Raw genomic sequence first — 22966 nt, 5'->3', positions numbered from 1 at the left:
AGGTGGCAGGTGCTTCAGATCTGAGAGTGGATTGGCAGGGAAAATGAAGATGTTTTTTATCTGAAGGGCATTCAAGTTTGTAGCTGTATTTGACTCCAAGCCTCTTCCCCAGGTCTCACTTCTGTGAGAACCATCATAGCCCTTTCAGTAAAGCAGCGAAATACTCACTTACGTGCACAGGTTGGCTCTGCTCCTGACCACCCCAAATTGTACTGGCACACTCTAGCTGGGCTGCCTTGCAGCTCATAGCCTCCAATGCATGAAAATTCACATGTAGCACCATAATTATTTCCATCACCTGAACACTTGATGTAGCCATTATCTGGAGCATTTAGTTTCACACAGCGCCTGACTTTAATAAAGAAAGACAAGACATGGAGGGGGAAAAAAAAGGCAGGACATGAATCACAGCCAACAGCACACCAATATGGAAGATGTTTTTTCTTTTTACTGTCTCTCTTGTTAAAGTCAATATGCAAAAAAAAATATGACCAAATAAAAGCTCTTCTTAGTATCATATATAAGCTAAAGGGACGCAGATATCGAGGTGTGTGTGTGTGTGTCACTGTAGTATATGGTAACAAATGGCCATAGAGCACAAAGAGATCTCATCATGTCTGCAGATTCAACTGCAGATTTCAAGACCTGGACTTGTGAAAAATCAGCTCTTCTTGACAGATGGGAGGCACAGCTGTAAAGCTCCTTCAGCTACTTGATTCAGCAGCTGACATCCTCAACAGTATGGAGAAGGATGGATCACTAGAGCCTCTCCTTGACTTGCAGTATGCCAGATGCACACCCTGCTGTGGGTCTGGCCATCAGGGACACAAGCAAGATGGTACATTCAGTTGCATAGTCAATATAAACATTAAATACATGTATGTGTGCATATGCACAGACAAATACAAAGGTAGACAGGGACACTTCTAAAACTGCCTACTAAGCCAGGTGCACATCGTTAACTGTATCTGTAGTGTAGAAGAATATTCTTACCTCTGACTTTAACAAGGAATTTGCAAGTGCCCTTATTTTCAGCTCTGTCATACACAGTATACTGGATTTTGTGGTCGCCTTCTGGAAAATGTGACCCTGGTGGCAGGCCTTTCAAAATAACACTAAAACAGGAAATAAAACAGGACAGGCATTCATAAATTCACTGGTACTCTCCTACTTCCAACACTATAAAAGCCTAAAGAGTGAAGTCTGGGGCATGCTGAGTTTATCCAGCCATTTTACATGGCTGATTAATGAGAGTAAACACAGGAAGAAGCTGCATAGCAGGGACCAGGTCAGTCACACATGCTGCCACCAGCCCCACTCAAAAAGGTCCCATTACATTGACAAAAAGGGAGCAGGGCAGCCAGGGCCTGCTTGCATCTTATAAGACAATTAATAGTGTAGCTGAGCATAATGTAATGCCCAAAAGAACCTAACTTAAGCTTCCATATCGTTGTACAAGAAAAACCTGAAAAGGCTCATCCTATTTCTTTTCTTCCAGGAGCAATCCCCAGCGAAGGCTGTAGTCACTCATCTGACAAGTCTGCATGGGATATTTCCCACAGACATCTATGGATTTCTACCTACTCTGTCAAAATCCCATCAGCGGTGTCCCTTCCCTCCGGGGTATCCCAGAACACTCTGGCCGTCAACTTGTTGGGCTCCGCAGTTTTCTCCTTCACACTTGGGCACTGGATTCTCGGAGGTTCTGTATCTGTTGAAATAAACCTCAGAGAAATGGGCACCTTTGCATTTGTTAGAACTGCTCATTTTCTTTGTAGTTACCATCCTGCTGTCAGAGTAACCATATTCAGATGGCCTCTTCAACACCAGAGATGACCCAACCAATGCAAAGTGAAGCCTGTGCTTCTCACCTTTTTGGGGCAAGTGTAATAGATGACAATGATCCTCATCACTCCCGCCCCCCCAAAAAAAGCCTAATGAAAACTTATATTTATATAAATTTATTTGAATAGTGATGAATTAGAACTTCATTTAGCTTTGAACTGTAAGGAGTGATGCTTAAGAGTACCCACAGAGCCTGGACCTTCTGCTCATCTGCTCTGCCTCTCCTTGTGCATCTGTGCAGAGGCTACTGTGATTAAGTACATTCATTAAGCACTGAACAAAGATCTGTTTCTGTGTGTTAACTTTGTGCATTACCATCAACTTGCTGGTTATTTTTCCTGCAGCAGTGGCAAAAGAGAAATAAATAACACCAAACTGACAAAATTGTCAATTCTGTAGAGAATTACTGCTGCATTTTATCACATAATTCTGGTAATAATGCCTTACAGGTAATAAATGAATAACAAAGCAGATCAAGTACATTTTGAAAGCTTGATTAAGTGCTAATAGAATATTGTGACTATTATTAAGGAGTATGAGAACAGTGGTGATGATAAAGAATCCTGATGCTGGATAAAGGTGACACATGACTGCTTGCCTTTCTTTGCTACTACTACATTAGCAAACCAAGTCCAAACACCATAACAATTATTAAAACATCCACCTTTAATTACTTAGTCTTTGTTTTGTTGATCATCTCTTGAACTGTGCCCAAAATAAAGTCTAAATACATGAAGTCACACTTAAAAACAAGCAACAAGACAGGACTGCTCTTTACCTGCAAGTACATGACAATCCCTAAAATACTGCTCAAATTTACAGGGTGGCAGGCCTTCATTTCTCATTTGCATGACAAAGATAAAGCAAAATCTGTCTCTTTCAATTAAAAAAAGAAATGAGAAAAGCTTTGGGTCTTTATAAAGCAACGAATTCATAACATAACACTACAGACCTTCATATACTAAAGCAACACACAGTGTCTTCCATCAGTTTAACATATTGCAGTACTGCAGCCCTGCTATACTCCCTTCAAGCTTTAATAGTATTTCAGGAACTTGACCACCTCCAAAGCTGGCTTCCATTTATTTATTTTTAATAAGAAAAGATTATTCCTTTAACCCTGAATGCTTTGTGAGACACTTCATGGCAGCTCTGCCCTCCTCTACAAAACTACATTGCTCTCAGTAATCCACTGCCAAATTAAGATGAAAACCAACCAGATCTCACCAAGTCCTCTTCTGTGCCTGGTGAGTTTGCTGTGGCTACAGCTCAGCACCGTGGTGCTGACAGTATAAATTAAATAAACACAGTGAGGGAACAAAAGTCAGAATGGCATTTAAGACCCAATGCTTTAAGCACTTCGTTCATTCAAAACCTCGTTCCATTGTTTAGCACAGAGCAGACCGGCTGGCACAAACCTGCTCAGACTTCCATATCATAAAGACAAACAATGTAGTTAGTGCAGGAAAAAAAACACTAGGCACCCTCTGGGGGAAGCGTAAGACTGCTGACTGCTGGGGAGGGTTCAGCAGAGGGGAAAAGAGACCCTAGAAGCTGTGAATCATCACAGTCTCTTTCATAGCAAGTATTCCGGGGCAGGGTTGGAGGCAGGATGCTTTGCAGGGCACTCTGACCTCATATGGTTCTTAACACTTCTGCTGTGTCACTGCTGAAAGAACGATGGCACTTCAAACTGATTTATTTAAGCTGTCTGGCAGGGCTGTATATTTACTGGATGAGACTTGCCAGGAAGGTTTATAATGTAGGCAGGGAAATAGAATTTCCACCAAGAATAAAAAAAAGAAAAAGTAAAAATCATTGGAGCTATTTGGCCACTGCTCTTCCTGTATTCGTGTCAATTGTTGCTTTCCTTGGCTTCCCAGCAATGACTGGTACACTGCCCTATGCTCAGAAGCGGTGTTGCAGAAATCATACCATATCCAATGTTAGAAGGGACCCATTAGCACCATCGAGTCCAACTCCTGGCTCCACACAGGACCACCCAACAATCAGAGTTGGCCAAACCTTTCTCGAACTCTGGCAGCTTGGGGCTGTGACTGCTTAAGTCAGGAGGTTAGCAGAGGAGCATTCAAAGCTGCCTTTTGAACTTCGTTGAGAAAATGTTAAGTTTTATTCTCTTTCATGCACTAATGGCCATATTAGCAACATCAACAACCAAATGTAAAGATTTTGTTGACTGCCTTTCTTGTCTGTTTCTTGTCTTTCTTGTCTGCTGTTTGCCTGTGAGCGGGGGATGATGAGAGGACTTAGCAGGACAGAAAGAGAAGGGATGGTATTGAGTGGCCAGTGCTCATTCAGGAATCTGCCCTCACATACAAACCGTGCTATTAGTGCTTGATGGCTGGACGCTAATTCAAAACATTATTGTGTGTCAAAAATTATAAAGAGATGAAGAAACTGGAAATCATGAAAGGGTAAATGAAAAACACTGTTCTGTCCTCCACAAGGCACTGCTCTGTATTTCAAAACATCCATTATCATTGCCTGTATAATTAATGACTCAGAGTGCAAAGCCTGTTCCAGACATCAGTAGTTGAAAGCTGTTTGTTAACCACCTATCAGTACAGTCTTCCTAGGATGTGAAAAGAAGGACTTAGCATGGTGACAGCCATTTACAACAGCCTCTGCTGTAAAAACAGCAGGAACCGAAACCTTCATTGAAGAGGAGGGGAAAAAAAAAAAAAAAAAAAGGAAAAATAAAAAAAAGAGACGTTTTTAACTCTTCTGAAGAAAATTCCCTATTTCAGTCTATGTTACAGCAAATTAAAGAAGTAATGGAAAAAATATTCAAGTGAATATTGGCATTTTAATCTAGCTGATGCAGCAGCTACACTTTGGGTTTTCTCCTTCAGTTCAGCATCACGAAGGATATCATCCCTCTTATAGGAGGGAGAGGGGATGAGCTGCTTTGTTGGAAGTTAATATCCACTGTCTATAAGGGCTCCCATAAGCAACTGCTAAAACACACCTAATTTTCTTGAAGAAAAATAGCATCTCTTTTTCCTCCTTTTAATGAAAAAGATGCTACAGGCAATGATAATTGCCTGATGCTACACTGATCTTCTATGTTGCTGTGAACAACAAGAATTTTTGTGCAAAATCACTTCAGGGTGCAATTACAGTACTAAAGTTCAGAGGGAAGTTATAAATTCAGCTCTGTGGTAATTCCGCCACACTTTACACCAACGCCCGCAGTGAATATCTATTCACCAGACCTCTGCCAGCCAGCAATATGAACTTCATGCATAATCACAGGCATGGGCTGGTAACATCCCTTCTGAATCACAGAATGGTAGAATATTCTGAGTTTGAAAGGACCCACAAGGTCCTTTCACATGAGGAAGAGCATCTGTTCAGCTGGTTCTCTTTGGCCTAGTTCACTAACAGCTTTTCTGTACTAGTGAACCACGCTAAGGAATGTGTGTTAATCACACTGCATTGTGATTTGAAGGTCATGTCTGGTCAGAAAGAATTCCTATCTTACCTGTCAAGAGGTAGAAAGATAATCTTAGTTAACAGCTTGCTAACTGCTTAACTCACTATGTAGGTGCAAAAACAGCATGCAAAAGGTTTGAAAGAGTCTTCTTCACACCACGTGGTATTACCCTGTATAGTTGGAATGATACAAGTGTATAGTTGTAATTACAGAGTAAATAGCCAGGAGGTATCTAAGGAAAGACTCACCAGTGCTGAGACTTTCAGTCAAGATGGATGCTCACCACAAGAAATCCACAAAGAAGCAATCTCCAGAAAGAGATGCTACCTGAGTGGTAGTCAGCCCTTAAATGGGATCTAGGAGAGGTGGAGTCAAGATTCACCCCTTTCAGGAGTACAGCTGAATTACCTCCACCTGTACTCACGCAGCTGACTTGTTGCTTGCCCCAGATGGTTAATCAGAGGTTCAGGCTGTGATCAACAGTTTCCCTTACATACCCAAACTTAAATAATGCTGTTACTTAGTTACTTTAGACTTGCAATCTTACCCTATGCAATAACCAACCTGAATTTTTGGAATAAAAAAGAAGTGGAAGTGTAACTCTAAGCTTTTCTTATTTTTGCCTAAGATAAACTTGCTTACTTTCTACAATGCAAGTCAGCATCTTCAGCAGTAAGCACAATGATGCCAAAAACAGAAGAGGCTCTGAAAGAGCCAGGAAATACAGAAAGCATTTAATGATTCCCAAACTTGAAAGGATTTGTTTTTCTTCCTCCACCCACGCCACAAAGAAGGGACATGGCTCATTTCTGTAAACAAAAACGACACCACAAACAGGCTGGACATAAGCAGCAGGATTATTCATACATTTGTACAACAAGTAACAGGAAAAAAAAAAATAATCTCCAAATGTGAAGCCTCAGTGGAGAGACTCCAAATTTATTTACTCACCTAGAATAAGCAGCATGCACTCTGAGGAAAACCAAGATACCATACACAAAAAACACCGAGCACAAATATCCTACCACCCACAATATCCTACCACCCACAAGCTTAGATTACTGGTAGCCAAGTCAGATGGCTAAACAGTACTTTTCTTTGTGGGCAGCTGTTGAACCTTTCTCTCAGAGAGTGGTCAGGCACTGGAATGGCTGCCCAGGGGGAGGTAGTGGAATTGCTGTCCCTGGCAGTGTTCAAGAGGCATCTGGATGAGGAGCTACAAAGAGATGGTTTAGCGGTTTGCTGTAGCTACAGTAATGGGAGGATGGTTGGACTACATGATCTTGTAGGTCCCTTCCAACCTTGTGATTCTATGGTTCTGTGATTCTATGAACACCAGCTGAGACTTCATTGCCTATCTGCCGAATCTTGTCAGTTGGAAGAAAAGCTAAGTCTCAGTATTTGTTTCTGTCCTGATTGATTTATGGATATAAAACCAATTCTACTATCTGAGATTCCCATGAGACTGGCGACTCCATAATGGAAATTGCTGGCGAAACACATGTGAAACTAAGACTAGCTCACTATGGTCACCATCATGACGACTACAATCCATCCATACTCTCTGGGACTAGCTGAAAGACTGTGATACCAAGAAACAAAAGCAAGAGGGGATGTCAGAAAAAGGAGTCAGTGTCCAACCCATCTAGGGAAATATCACAGAGCAGACAGAGCATCCTACTTTGAAGCGCTGGCCCAGCTGCTCAGAGAAGCTGTGGTGCCCCATCCCTGTAGGTGCTCAAGGCCAGGTTGGATGGGGCCCTGGGCAGCCTGTGCTGGAGTGGGGCAGCCCTGCCCACAGCAGGGTGTTACGCTGGGTGGGCTTTGAGGTCCCTTCCTTCCAGCCCAAACCATTCTGTGACTCTACTTACCCACACAGGAAGCTGGTCGGCCACTCCAAGCTTTGTTGTCCATGCATGTCACTATGCGGTCACCTTTCAACTGGTACCCTGGTGAGCAGTAGTACTCGCACCTGGAGCCAAAGTAGGCACCATCCAAGCACTTAAATCCCCCGTTGGTTGGCATGGAGAGTGTGGGGCAGCGCTTCTCTGAAACAGAGAAGAGAGAGTTCTGAAAACCCGTTAATACTCCCTTAGAATAATGTCCTGGAAGTACTGCAGAGAAATAAAGGTGCAGCTACCACAAATTCCCACATGAGGTTTTTGCACTTTTCTTGCTTAACTTATTTATCATCTCTCATATTCAATTTTACACACACATTAGCCCAATGCAGTATTTATATGACGAAGATAGCATGTACATGTATGTTTTACTGCAAGATGTTTTACTGCAATAGCCCACTTAAGCACCTGATAAAAATTGCATCAGCTTACAAAATCCACAATGGACGAGTTTTAAAGCTCTTTTCATAAAACTCTTCCTGCAAATAAAAATCCCACACTCGTAAAACGTTGTCCTCTTTGTCCTCCACTTCACTTGTGATACTTATCACACTATGTACCACTGCAAGACCTTCAGGTGACAAGGCAGTCTACACAGCCCAGCATACTGCCCACGACTAAAACAAAACAGCCACCAAAGATGACTGTTTCACCTTGTTAGTGCTTAGGACTCACAGGTTTCGGCTACACTGAGTACAAAGATGAGCAGAGCTCAGTGCTCACTGAGTGCACTACTTACGTTTGCACAGCACTTTCCCAGACCAGCGTTTACTTGACTGACAGATGAGCTGCTGAGGGCCATGTAGTTCATAGCCTTTTTGACAACGAATATCACATCTTGTCCCCAGCACATTCTTGTAATATTCCCCTTGAGGTGTCCTGCAGTTTGCATAACCATGTTTCACCTTAATGGGAGAGCACCACGGTGTTTCTAGCACAGAGAACAACAATAAATGTACACGGCACTTCACAAAATGTAAAAGGTCAGACACAAATGTAAAATCATCTTCATACAAGGTCACAGAGAAGAAACAGAAAAAAAAATGTTTTATATAAAAAGTCGCCAATCCTCAAAAGTGGAGACATAAAAGCACAGCAAGGGGCACTCAGTACTTACACATGTGCAGGTCAGGTCTTCAAAGACTGGTGGCTCTTCTTTATTACAAACGTTATAGATCACAGTCAGTAGATTGGGGCAGGAAGTGTTGGGTTTTTTTGTCCATGGAATAAGTGTGCCACCATGTGGACACCTTGATGACAGACAGATCTTTCTTCCTCTTGTGTTTAAACTAAGAAATCTGCTGTAGTGACACAAGTTTTCATTGGTGACTGACCAACAGCTACAGCCAGTTGGTCTGGCTGTAGCTGTTATCTTTGCAACATGTAGCTCTCCTGCTGCTTGCTGAAACAGTGATTTGTGCAGTAGAGAACACTGCCTTGGATGAACTTTGCAACAGTTCAACCTCTAGGACGTTTAGAGAGGATGTCACCTCCTTAAATCTCATTATCAGTAAATCAAGCCTGTACGTATACATACCCCTCACACCAGATCAACCATTCAAGTTTGGCTCCAATTTTGCAATATTAATTTCCAAGTTAGCACTCAGGGTTAAAGTTGTAGTGACAAGCATGCTACACCCTTACAAGCCCTCTGTGGTTCTCTGGTGATACATGGAAACATTCACGTACTCATTGGATGACCAACATGAAATAGCCTTCTACCAGCAAAGCTGGACAGAATCACTGCCATGATGAAACTTGAAGGCAACTGTCCAGCCCAACAGATCAACTGAAGAACTCTCAAGAAAAATCTAAATGTATTCTGCTCTTTTTGGCAGTAATTTTCAGTGTCCAACTGCAAAGTGTGCATTCGGGCACAACACATGTATTGGACAGCAGTAAAATCTGTACCTCTTCCTGTCAAATCTTTCAGACGGCATCAGTGCTTGTTGATGATCATACACATAGCACATGTACATAAAAAAAGGGATGCTCTTCACCTCAAAGATGGGGGGTGGACCACATTTCCCTAAAAACAAGGAAACATGGCTCATAGTATGTGAATTGCCTTCTCACTGCTCCTGGATGCAGGACAGCGGTGTGGATGCATCTACAGAATGAGAGGAAAGACTGGGACTGGGACTCGGTGGCTAATGCTTCTGCCAAATTTGTGGGAAAAAGGAAAACACAAATGTAGATGAAACTGTGTTTTTAGTAATAGGTCAGAACTTCAAAGTAGTCATGATGTGTGGAGGATTTCTCTCCATACAGAGTGGGTGCATTATCAAATAATGACTTCCCCTTCACAAAGATCTGGAACCTTTGCTGAGCTTTAACTGCAGCACAGATGAAGAAAGCACTGGGTTTTGTGCTTTGGGCAGCTTTTCAGTCGGAGTTTCCGACCCAAGCAGTGACTAAGTCTGCTGCTTCTCAGCTCCAAGACCTGAAAAGGACAGACCCAGAGGGACAGAGGGACCATAAAGCAAAAGAGCCGACAGCTCCTGTAATCCTGTGTGACACACAGTGGCAGATGAGACATGCAAGGACTTACAGAATTCTATAAGAGATGCAACAACAACCAAAAATAAAAAGAAGAAAAAAATGTAGAGAAAGAGTTTTAGCCTTCATCCTCACCAGTTCACAGTACACACTTAAAAATAACTTCTGGAAAAAAAGAGCACTTTGGCAGATGTTCGCTTCTAACTCTTTATTCTCATAATGGTTAGGTACATGTTCTACACAATTGGGATCAGCTTCAAATACAAAAACCAATACAGCCTCTTATAGTTCACATTCAGCATAGAATGTCTCCAGGCCGTACTTACACTTTCCCAGTGGAAATCAGATTTTCCACCTATGTTTTGCTGTGTCAGCCCTGGAGAAACTGAAAGTGCGCTTTGAGGATGGGCATCACAGACTCAATATCAGACTACAGCCCTGTCCAACAGTGTTGAAGGGATGCAAGTTGGGGATTGTTTCTACTCCAGTCAACTAGGCAATAACATTTATGCCTTAGGTTTCCTTTGGATATCAAGTGTAAACAAACACAACTGACTTGCTTCTTAAAGGACATTAAGATGTACACTTTACAGTGCCATTGGGTGGCCAATCAGAAAAGCAAAGCAGTTGCTTTGGGTATTGCAAACAGCCTGAGCTTTTCTTAGAAACACTGTGGCTGTAAGTAGACAGCTGCCTCTACATTTAGAAGAAAAGAAGGAAAAACAACAGCAGGCAGTTAACAAATTGCAGTTTACTGCACAAAAGGAAAACTGAAGAATGCCTCCAACAAAAAACTTCTTGTCATTCTGTGGCAGCTATTGATGGTCTACAAGAGAAACAAGGCAAGGTTCCACAGGGAGAGGTAGCGTATCTTTTATCAGAACAAGTAGTACTGTTAGAAATAAAAACAAAAACAGGCCTGCTTTTGGATGCAGATAACTTGAAGAGCTTAGAAGGGGCATCTCTTTGATCTAAAATATTATTATTCTTACTCCAGAACTGAAAGCGATTAGAAGAAAGTCAGTGAGGCAGGAGAAGGGGGCAAGGATCTGGGTCTGGAACAACTGATATTGCTGAATCAAACCCAGTGAACTTGAAAAGCTTTTGTGCCTGAACGCACATCAAACGACACAACAAAGTTTTATTTCAAAGTCTGTTTGTTTTTAAGTGGAGGCACATACTGTTTTTCAAAGGCCAAGCAGCTACATGTGGTATTTAAGGAATATTAGGGCTGGATATGGCCAGGAGAGGTCACGCATCTCCCTCTTGAGACAAGACCAGCCCTGTTTCTGAAGACTTTGGCAACAGGAGAAGTTACAGGTCTCCCAGGCATCTCTTCAGTACTTTCACTGGGGCTCCGTGCAAGCAAATAAAATTAGTGTTTTCAGGTACCAGTCCTAATACAGCGCTTAGTAGCCAGCTTGCACCACTCCTTATCAATAAGATCTAAGCACAGATTCAGGTTGGGTGGAGAATGGCTTGAGAGCAGCCCTAAGGAGAAAACATCAGGGGTACCGGTTGATGAAAGACTCAACATGAGCTGGCAATGTGCACCTACTGCCCAGAAGGCCAACCATGTCCTGGGTTGCATCAAGAGAAACGTGACCAGCAGGTCAAGGGACATGATTCTGCCCCCTGCTCTGCTCTCGTAAGACCCCACCTGGAGTACTGCATCTAGGTTCGGCGTTCTGGGGCTCCTAACACAAGAAGGACATGGAGTTGTTGGAGGAGATCCAGAAGAGGGCCATAAAGATGATCAGCTGGCTGGAGCACCTCCCTGATAAGGACTGTCTGGGAGAGCTGGGGCTGTACAGCTTGGAGAAAGCTCCGAGGAGACCTCGTAGTGGTTGGTAGTGGCCTTCCAGTACCTAAAGGAGGCCTACAGGAAAGCTGGGGGGGAACTTTTAAGAAGGGCAGGCAGTGACAGGATGAGGGGAAATGGCTTCAAACTGAAAGAGGATATGTATTAGATACTAGATATTAACAAGACATTCTTTACTGCGAGGATGGTGTGACCCTGGAACAGGTTGTCCAGTGAGGTTGTGGATGCTCCAGACCTGGAATTGTTCAAGGCCAGGCTGGATGGGACTTTAAGCAATCTGTTCTAGTGGCAGCTTGTCCCTGTCTACAGCAGGGGGGAGGGAACTAGATGATCTTATAGGTCCCTTTGAACCCGAAGCTTTCTATAATTTTATTAATAAAATACCCTGCATTACAATTTAGTAGTAAAATATTTCAAAGACTCAATTGTGTTTGAAGCCACCAAAAACAGGTAGCAAGCAGAAATGGCTGAAACCACAAAGTTAACTTTACAGTTGGGGCTACAGTTTCATCATTATAGTATCTGAGGGGAAAAATGTACAGAAGGATTTCAGAGCAGCTGGCATTGGGGCAGTGATGAACATAGGAACTGCTGTACTCAAGAAGGTTTTCCTCATAAAATATGATATCCCAGGCACCCATAAAATATCCCAGGCAGCCCTGCCAATTGGCAGGAATGAAAGCATTTTCTAGAGCATCATTTCCCTCAGCCTCTCAGTGCTGTTTAAACACCAGTCTGTTTTCCTTCATAACCTGCATGCAAAATGCCCTGTTGCATTGGAGGGTGCCCCAGCCAGCAGAGTGGAAGGTTCATCAGTAAAGGAGGAAAAAAACTGTGTAAATACTGCAGACACATAAAGTCTCAGCAATGTCTATCTCTGGAAAGCTGAGCAAGCTGAAAAACATCCAGATGAAGACAAAGGGGTTTGCTAGGAGGTCAGTTCCTCCCCATAAACAGCAATGATTTGTTTGCACATGAAAATAAGGATGAACCTGTGTGCTTCCTCACACTGCCTAGTGTGCATGGGGGCAAAGAAAAAACACAGCACTGCTTACATATGTTAACATAAGCTAAGCAAATTTCACTACATGTTACTGGGAAGTTTTACTAACCAAGCAATAGGCCATAACCAGACTGCTGAACTGCACATACAAAGAGCAGCTCAGAACACAGCTCCTTAGCCCATTTTTCCCCAGCTTTGTCCTTCTCTACTCTCTTCCCCCCCCACTACCAACTTAAATAAGTATGCTAATGAAGAGTGAAGCTTTTCTGTTCCATGCTTTATACTCCTAGATTCACATTGTCTGATCCTCAACATTTGGCAGTGGAGTTTCCAAGCTGAGGGTAGTTCTTAGTGCCTGTGTGAATGAGTCATTCTGTTTCACTTACCCTCATGACATTTTGGCTGACATTAATATAATCCATGTTGGATCACCATATGAAAGGAATTTATACAGAATCTGCATTTTAACTACTTGCCTGCCCTGGCATTAATTGACATTGATTTATCTTCATGATCTTTGGTATTCTTTTTCTAAGGGTTACACATTAAAAGGCAAAGAAGAATGAGTTTACACAAAGAAAGCTTTAGAGAAATATTTCTGCATGCGTTCAAAAGCAAAATTTTATGCTGAAGTGCTTTATGGGGAGGAATGTGAGAACTTTATGAAAATAGTGATATAATCACAGTACCATTACTAGTCATAGATGTCTGCATTGCTTTATGACTTACCTCTTACTTAAGGCACACAAATTCTCTGCAAGGTATCAATAACATCGTGAAACCAAACTGTTTTCAAGTAATCAAAACGAGTACACTCCAATTCTAACAAGTTTGCCCATCAGTTTACAAAAAAGCAACAATTGCCATTTAAAGTGACAAAAGAAATGCCGTGTTTCTTTATTGTTTGGGCTTCTGAGGAATTCTGGCAGAGGAGGGGGGCTATTGAGACAGACTTTAAGAAGCTGACGTAGTAAATGGAAGATTTACTGGTAGTGGCAAAAAGCTTCTCAGCCTTGCTGAGTAGCAAAACCTTCTGCAATATGGAAGAAAACCTGAATTGGCTTCATAAGCATGTATGCCCATCAGCTCTTTCCTCCAGCTATGTTATTTGTTTTCGAATGGAAATGTTCTTTTGTTAAATACACTCCACTTAACATCTCAGACAGCAAATTAACTTAAAATTAGAACAATTTTATGGAAAAAAAGTCATGAAAATCAAGTTCTCTTGCATGTACTTCTATACATTACCATCAATGGCCCCAAGCTTTGAGTCAGCTTATCATTGATGGTTTTGTTATAATGTATGAAGCACAAAGAAGAGAAGCTCCTCATAGATTTTCATGATCTTGCAAACTTGAACTTCCAAAGGCAAAGCAGTGCAAGAGTTACTTACTCAGGTGCATAAGAGATGGTGACTGAGACTCAGTCTAACTTCCTTCATTAAAAAAAAAAAAAAAAAAAGGTAAAAAGTAAACCTTGATCTCAAATCCATGGAGGGGAAATAAAGGCAGCAACAACATGGAGCTGGATCTGCAATATTTTATAATCCATGAGAAGAAAAAGAAGGAAGCTTTCTCTCAGCAATCAGCTGATCCTTATTAGCACATAAGCAAAACATTCACCTTTATATCTATTGCGTGCATATGCATCTTCATCATCTTCAAGGGGTGAAATTCCAGATCCTACAACAGAAAAAATAAGGAGAAAAAACTGCAGCAAGAAAGGAAATATAAATTAATAAAAGAAAGCTTTGCCAAAAGACATGCAAGATTAGAATGCAATAATCTATGCAATGGTATCAGCACGGGCTTCTCTGAAGCTCAGATTCATAGCAGAACCAATTTATAGTGAATTTGGAAGGGGTTAATTGATTTGATAATCAAGTGAAATAAAAACCTTTCTCACTGCTCCTAGGGTATTGTAGTGCAATGCCTCAGTGCACAGTTCCAGTCACAGCTCCTCTGCTATGGAAAGCTCAGCTTCCATGATCTCCTGAGCAGCAGAGGAACAAGTGAAGGGACACTCCAAAGAATTCACTATAAAGTGGTTCCAATAGTGTAAATGGCTGTTAAAAGCCACAAGGCCCATCAGCAGAAGTAAAAAGTGTGTAAGTCAAGAACAAGTCTCATTTAAAATCTCTGTGATTTTCATATCAAAACCAGAGCATACAAGTTACAGTCATACTAAGAACACAATTTGGTATCAAACCGTCTTCTGCCAAAAGGCTCTACATCCAAGCGTCTCAGAAACCAATGAAACTTTACTTCCTACCCTATCAATATCTGGAAAACATACTTTGTTATGTCAGTATTTTTTGTTTAACCAATGCATCATTCCCACATCACAACTTTTTTTAGCTTGCTTCCCTCTATACGTTTCCATCTGTGGCATTGGCTCTAAATTCCCAGCTTCAGCCACCAGCAGGAAGGCAGCACACATTCTCCTCCACCCCAGCAGCCAAGGCAGGGGCAATCCCTTTTCTCATACAACAGCACTAAGCCCCACATTTCTTCTGATTCTAAGCTTATTGTTATCACTGGACACTCTTCTACCAACTTTCAGAGGCTTTGAGTTCAGTTCTTACGAAGCTAATTCCTGGTTCTCCCCTGAAATCTTGAGTTTTATATAGCACAAACTTCCTACCACTCAGGAGCTGTTTCTCTGGATTCTTTATCTTTGTTGCTGCTGTTGAATTTTTGATGTCATCTTAAAAACTTCTCAACATAAACTTCACTGCATTTGAAATCGGAGCGTATGATTATAAAAAGCCACGCTGGGATCCCCGAGGGCTTCATGAAAACCTTGATATGTAAAATGAAATCCCCACTAAGCATCAATTATTCTGTCAGAAATCGGGATACTCTTCTCTAATGACTTAGCTTTAGAGTTAAAACAGTGAGGTAACATGCTTTAAAGTTGTCCAAATTTTGCCGTGCAGGGATTTAAGCATTTAAATATCAGTGCAAGTTAAAGTTATGTGAGCTCTTACTTAGATACCCTCCCATAGACAAAAAATAATTCAATGTGTTTGAAAGTCTTTCACTAATTGGTTTTATGAAGATGTTCACTGCTCTAAAATAAGGCTCTGTCCTTCAAGATTTGTCACAATGCAGTGTGGGTGAAAACAAAATTATCTCACCCAGAAAGGTATTATTTGATAACTTCCATTTCCTGATCATTTTACAGATAAAAAGTAGTTTGGCATCTCTACTAACAGGCAATGTTTCATTGCTATTAATAATAATAACAGACTTGGCTAAATGGATCTGCTGAAGAGTTTTCCATGCTTTCCATGATGTCTTCTCACAACACCCAGCAGAGTGGGTCCATGCCATGAAGAAACAGCCCCAAGCACAAGGTCCTAGGCACATGCATCTACACCATACATTTATACAACAGCCATGCTGGACATTCTCCAGCCTTCACATGGTCTCCACCATATTCATGCTGCCTGTTCCCCACCCAAGTTGTTTTGACAGAGGCATCCTTACCTAGCGAGGTGTGCCAACGCAGTACCCCACTACCAAAGCTGGCTCACATCAGCAGGCAGCCCCTGCCTTGGCAGCCATCAGCCCCAACCTGAAGCCTAATTCCTCTTTGCTACTACCCCAGGAGCGACACTGATTGCTATTTTATCTTTTATTTAGCCAAAGGTTTGAATTACATACATTCAAATTCAACCACCAAACCAGGAAAGGAAAGGACAAAGTACTGTTCTGTATTCCAAGTGCCAAAATTATCACAGTATAAAAACTGGGTCATCCCAAAGATGACAAGCAACGAGCTACTCTCTACCCTGCATCATGGGACATGGAATAGAAGAATCCTACTGAAACTGGATGTGCACTTTGTCCTGGCAGACTACAAGAAAAACCTCACAAAATATTAATTTTATAGCAGATGCATGTTAACATGTGGAACTTGATTCTTTTTATAAAAGGAAGAGAGATTTCTTCATTCACAGAATAATCACTGCATGTTTGCAACCATGTTCTCTTTCCTTACATTTTATTAGGGCTGAGTGTTTTAATGCAACTGCAGTCAAGGTAATAGAAAACTCCCAGTTCTGTCCATCACTGACCATCCTGTAGTCTGTGCTGAATTACAATATAACCCATAGATACGGTTGCGAAACAGGGCAGGAGGAGTGGTAACAGTAAGTGTTTAAGCATGCTGATGGATGTAAAGATCCTTGCATAAGTAGAGCTCATTAAAAGAAATTTGATCCTTCTCCAAACATTTACATTCGGTGTTCAACCTGGCAAGCTTATGAAATGCTCACCATGCAATAGTTGCTCATTCGTACTGAGCTTCAACCTGACAGTTTCAAGAGCAATTCTGCCTGTGCTCTGTGCTTGCTGCATTTCCTCCAAGAGTACTGATGCCTGCCTTAGAGATTTAGCTTTAAGTTATATTCAACCTTGAAGTCTTAAACATAGCATCACTTCACTTAAATATGTAGTTCAGAAAAGATCAGTGCCTTTCAAATTTTGGAACGCTGCTGGGAAATGTAAAACAATCAACCAACCCTAAAAATACAGAGCTAATGCCAATGCCCAGCATCAGCTGTAAAGTAATAATGGCGCACACAGAAACAAAGCTAGATAAATGAGCCCAGATAGACTCTTGTCTGCTTTGCAGACATAGCAACACTTGTTATTGGGAGGAAAGAAAAGGCTCATTCCACATGTTCTCTATTCACATTTAGAACAGAGGGCAGTGGTTGAGAATTCATTCGTGATCTCCACATCAGAGTGCTTCACTTTGCATGTAATAACACTTGCACTCACTTTATGATGGTAGTAAAGATGGAAAGCTGGGTTCTTAATCTCATCCTTTACTGGCTGAACGTAATATCCCAGTTCTGCAAGGCTCATATGTAAATGTTATCAGCTTCAGAGGCATTTCAGTATCTGTTTAAAAGCCAACCGCAGAGTCAAGTGTGCTGTATCTGGTCTATAAGGCATAAAAAAACCCCACAATAAATGTAAACTTTATTTTGATACAGAAATCAAAGCAGAATACATAGCAGCAGAAGTGCCAGCTGATTCAATAGATACTGACTAGCATTGAACCTTCCCCACAGGTGGCTTGATACAGAAATGCACTTGTATTAAGACTGTTCTTTTTAAGCTGTCTTTCAGATCCATTGCAACTCAAGAGACAATGCTTGCCTTCTCTTTCCTCAAAGGATGTTCCCACTGGCCACACCACTTTTCATTCTCCTGCCTGACTCAATCAGTAATCCTAAGTGTCCCTGCAATGCAGGCAAAAGAACAGAAACCCAGCCATCCCATATTCAGCAAGAGCTGTGATTAAATAAGAAATAGAAGATACCCAGAGAACCCAGTATATTCCTGAAACCAAATGCAGCTCAGTTACCCAGACCAAGTTAATGGGTTTTCCAGTAATTCTACATGTTTTAGCCTGGATGTTCCAGAGATGTCTAGCAACTTCCCTGCCTGTACTTACAAAACTACACGCACGGATAGCTCAGACCTGAGCTTCCATGCACACCCAAAAGGCACCTGCAGGTTTCAGTCCCTTGAGGCACAGAAAGCAAACTCATATCAAGAAGCTCCCCTCAGTGCTCTATATCTCTACTGATAAAGATGCAAACACCATGTTTTAAAGCACAGGTCTCAACTTGCTTCAACAGACATGCATCCTATAGGATTCCATCAAAGTACAGCTCTTTGAAAGAGCAATTGAAATGCAGAACAGAAAGCTTCATAATTAGCAAATTCAAAAGAGGTCAGTGATGTCTGAAGTTTGTAAGCCAGCAGCAGCTTGTGCCTTGTGGAATAAAACCACCCAATTACACAGAAATCATGAATCTGATTAGAAAAATGTCTTCTGGGAAGAGAACCTGTGCCTGCAATCTCTTTCCTTGCCATCTGTGACCTAATGTGACTATGCAGAAACAGCAGCTGACAGCAAGCACTACAGGTGTTTCAGATGAGTTTCACATGCTGGCAATGCTGTGTGACACAGAAAACAATACTACTAGCATAAGTTACCCCTTATTTCAATGAAATCACATACTCAGAATAAGGCAGGCTATGTCCATACCCTTTACTCTCACAAAAGTCGCTGGTGAGATGGAAAGAGCATGGATGCAAAAGTCAGTGCTTAACCAAGAAACACTCTTGAAAATAACATTAAACTTCGCTCCCATTTATGTACATATGTCAATATCTTAGATATAGCAAATCCAAAGCAGAACACTTTCCACCACTGGTTTGTGTTATTTCTCTCCTCCCTCCAGGCTGGCAATAGGAATGGAAGTTGTTCAGGTGGCTCTGAGCCAACCCAGGCAGAAGGCCGTTAACACAGCGGTCAAGGAAAAGCTGGCAGACTTCACAAGAGGCTACAAACTCCCTTGCCAACACATGTGTGCAGCCCAGGGAATTTAATGCAGTCAGAGGCTGTTCCCTGCTATCTACCTTCACTGCAAATGTATAACCAGAGGTTTAGTGTCAGGACTGCTTATAACGTACATCACATTGTGCTTAAAATAGACTTGTAAAATACAAGAACCAGATAAAATAGCTTCTGCTGTTGAAACAAAGTGCTGATTTCTATTAAAAATATATATATATATATCTGAACAGGCTAATGAAGACATACTTGGGAGCTGACATTGGTATGTCTGCAACAGAAGTATCACTCATCTTATGCTGTGCTTCATTTCCTTCCGCATGGATCACATTCCCTTGATTGCTGAGCAGCACAACCCACAAGGTACCACAATGACTCATCAAGCATATGGGCTTTGGGGGGTTAAGCTGGGAGCTTGTTCCAAAAGGAAAACTCTGAATGTTATGTACGTGAACATCATGAAATACTGATTTTCAGACTGGATGGTCAAGTTTTGTTTTGTCTGTTTAATCTGGCAATGGAGTCCAAAAATGTTGAAATAACTAGGTGCAGAGAATGAGGAAGGAGTCAGTTTTGGTGTTGCTGTTTAATGAGCTGTCAAGAGAAGGCCCAAGAGCATATGCCCTTCCCTTTTAAAAGGCTCCATCTGATGGCAATCTTGCTAGAAAGCTGAAATGCTGCAAAACAAAATAAAACCCCAAAAGAAACTGATGAACAAAAGAAGTCCTTGAATATTTACAGTGGCAACACGTTACACCAGCAGGAAGCCAAATGGGAGAGAATGGAGAAAAATATTCCCCTTATGGAACTTCATGTTCCATTTTTGCTTAAGGAACTCATTAATAAAAAATACTAGAAAAATAAAGATAGCATCTCTCTTCCTGATCAGGAACAGTCACGATACCACAGACTGGTAGCAAAAAGAGGAAAAAATGCATCATGAACACCAAAACATAAACTGGTCCAAATGAACAGAATGTACATTCCTTAACCTATGTATTTAAGAAGAGTCAACACCCTCCATTACAGCTACATAACGTAGAGCTAATGTATTTTACTATGCAGAAATGAAGCTATTTGTGATTCTGAGCACACAGAGAGCCTAAGCCTAAATCTAACAGTGTAAGTAGATCAGGAAGGCAAAGAATTCATTATTTACAGCAGTTAGGGAGTTGTGCATGGAAAATATAGACAGCTCTTGATAGAGAAAAATTCACACTGCCTGACAAAATAAAAGAGAAGACTCTACAAAGTCTGTCCATATGCTGTTTGTGGTCTGGACGTGGACATCCACAAGACCTGCAGGTTTCTTTGTTGCTCTCATATTTGCCTGCAGTTCAACCTAGATTCTGCCCCATCCTGGCAGGCATCAGCTCACCTCCATCATTTACAGCTTTGCTGCTGCTCAAACAGACTGCAAAACATAATCTAAGCGCAAAGTTCCTGGCAATCAAGGAAATTCCAGCTGTTTTATACCCCTGCAGCATGCCTTCACCTATCCTGTTTTCTACACTGGCTCATCACAGCAATTCTACTTTCTAATTTTTGTAAATTCTAATTTACAAACGCATGGCCCTGTTTTCCACAGAGGTTTCATAGTTTGACTGAGAACTTTCCATCTTCATCCTACTACAAAACCCTCCTCTTCTGCCAGGACTTCAGAGACTGGCAGTGCCTACAGACAAGCACGACCAGTGGCATGCTCTTTTTTAAGGTCTTATTCTGTGTGTACACTTTAATATACACTTCCTACCTTGTATTAAAACATTCTATGGTATAGCATAGACCCTGGGATAACTTTACAAAGGAAGAGATTGAAAACTAAGTCTGCTCTATTCTGAACTGGTGACAGATAGAAGAAATTTTGTTTACTTTCAATGCAGACAGTGGAAACTGGCACACCTCAATATCTAACCTTTAATAGTATAGCAACAGATACACTGCTTTTTTCTCTTCTATCTACAGTTCACATGAATAACATGCAAATCTGTGTTCATGTCTGTGATCTCAGAGTCCTGCTGCGTCTGAAAGCAACACAGAGCTACTGTATCCTCTGTGCTGGCACTGAGCTCCCTCGAAGACTTCTGCACAATTTTTCCTTATCTTTTCTGCTTAAGTCATCACTTCAGAAAAACAAACATAATATACATATATATGTGTGTAACTTTAAAAAAAAATTATGTAATAATCAAATATATATATATATGTGTGTGTGTGTATATATATATATATATATATATATATATATATACTAGTTCAAGCAGGACTTCCTGGCTTTAATTTGTTAGCTTGCATTGTCTCACTTCTCATGCATAAATGCAAGTCCAGTATAGAAGTCTATCACAGTTTAAGTTCCAACTCCATGCGAGTGAATTCCTTTTCAGAGAAATATGATGCATAAACATTGCTTTACAAAATCCATGTTCTAGAAAAATGTGCTATTTAATGCACTTGCAAACAGATGAAAGCATTAAGAGCGCTTGGTATTAATACTGCAGAAGGCCTTGGAAGGAAAGGAGACTTCCAAGGACTCCAGGACTTCACATTCTTTGCCACTGCTTAGCAAAGGTAACATGAAATCAAAAACACAGGCACTACACTAGGGATAAAGAGCTGAAGAACCGACTTAATGCCACGTATAGTGGCGAGCAGGTAAAAAAACCGAGCAAAGAAGATGGAAAAACAGATGGAACTTGTACAGAGAAACAAATGAAAAACAACCCACCAGGTACACAGGTACTTCAAATTTAATAGCAAACTTATCAATGGAAGACCAAAAGAAATAACTGCTGTCAAAACTCAGGAGGTAGGAATTTAATTTCTCCCTGAAGACTAGTATTAAAAATTGCTTCAAAGCAAACAGTACTTAAAATGGAGTTCACAGCCAAAAGCACAGAAGTTGTATAAACCAACTGATGAGAACTGGCTTGCATATTTTGTTTAAATTAATGAACGTTAATTATATCCTAAGGGAGACTCAGAAGAGTTTGCTACAGCCAGAATACATAATGCAGATTTTAAAGGAGCATTTGAGATGCTCCCACCAAACCTTAACTCATTTTTCATTCATTTTTCTTTCAGTGGGAATTCCCAATTGAAAAGATGTTCTCCACGTTCTCACTTACATTGCTAATGAGAAGACAAACTGGTTTCTTTCTGAAATTGCTTGTCATGGCCATTTGTGAGAATATGGATGAGGAAATCTCAGTTTCACTAATGATACATACACGCCACAGAAGTCACAAGAGTATTATAAAAATAAAGAGATGTTTTTATATAACAGATTTACGGCTTTGTTTGAATTCTAGTCACATCACTCACATTTCTTCTCTGAGCATCATGCTATTTCATTAAAAGGGGGCATATACCAAAGATCAGACCTTTTCACCTCATAAAGACAGTATAGGACTCCATCATATTTCACAGTTAGCGAAACATCAACGCTTGAAAAACTCTGTTGTGAGATTTCAGGTCTTGTTAAAGACAGACAGACAATCTAGTTGTTGTCCCTTGCTCCATCTGGGAGCTGACCTGCCCAACAGCCCCTGGGTCACAGTGGGCCCCACTCACCATCCTGGCTCTGCTCAGTGCTTGGGAACAGGGGGTGCAGCCACTGGGTTAGGCCCTGCCCCACTGCCAGCCCCTGTTGCACAAGTCCCAGCAGAAGGCAAGGAGCCACATGAGCTATTTCCTACACTCGCTCCTCTGCCCCTTGGCACTACAGAGGCTCTCTGGCATATTTCGCTTGCAGAGCAACCAGTTCCATAGCAGCCTGCCACATGCCAACATCTGCCAATGTGAAACTGGGTGAATGCCTGAAGCATGAAGTGACAGAAAAGCATTCTGTTTCATCAAATCCCTGATCCGGCTGGCTTCCCGGAAAGGAAAGAAGATACATTGGGAAAATTAAGATACATTAGGAGTAGGTTTCAATCATCTCAAGAGCACTTGCTTTCCCAGCAAGAACTGTTAGCAGGAGCAATCCGTCAGCCAGTGCCCCTATGTAATACATACTCCAGACTTCAATAGTCTTCAGGAGATTGTTAATGGGCCAAAGT

At 41.4% G+C, this 22966-nt stretch overlaps 1 protein-coding gene across 3 annotated transcripts in view; it reads right to left on the bottom strand.

The window, feature by feature from the left end:
* Nucleotides 1-22966, bottom strand: part of SRPX (sushi repeat containing protein X-linked) — a 32636-nt gene that overhangs the window by 3070 nt on the left and 6600 nt on the right. Inside the window, exons 1-7 of one of the 3 annotated variants that reach the window (XM_032449323.1) lie at nucleotides 18600-19037; nucleotides 14150-14209; nucleotides 7943-8134; nucleotides 7174-7350; nucleotides 1585-1711; nucleotides 994-1115; nucleotides 173-352 (exon numbers count right to left, since the gene is read on the bottom strand). In XM_032449323.1, coding sequence (XP_032305214.1) covers nucleotides 173-352; nucleotides 994-1115; nucleotides 1585-1711; nucleotides 7174-7350; nucleotides 7943-8134; nucleotides 14150-14209; nucleotides 18600-18705 — 964 coding nt within the window. In that variant the 5' untranslated portion in view covers nucleotides 18706-19037. Of the gene's footprint in view, nucleotides 1-172; nucleotides 353-993; nucleotides 1116-1584; nucleotides 1712-7173; nucleotides 7351-7942; nucleotides 8135-14149; nucleotides 14210-18599; nucleotides 19038-22966 lie in introns of those variants that run through there. The other 2 variants (XM_015884536.2, XM_015884546.2) reach the window with 2 other exon arrangements.

Source organism: Coturnix japonica, chromosome 1 (assembly GCF_001577835.2).
Source record: "Coturnix japonica isolate 7356 chromosome 1, Coturnix japonica 2.1, whole genome shotgun sequence".
NCBI lineage: Eukaryota > Metazoa > Chordata > Aves > Galliformes > Phasianidae > Coturnix > Coturnix japonica.
This window is presented reverse-complemented; position numbering and strand designations above follow the sequence as displayed.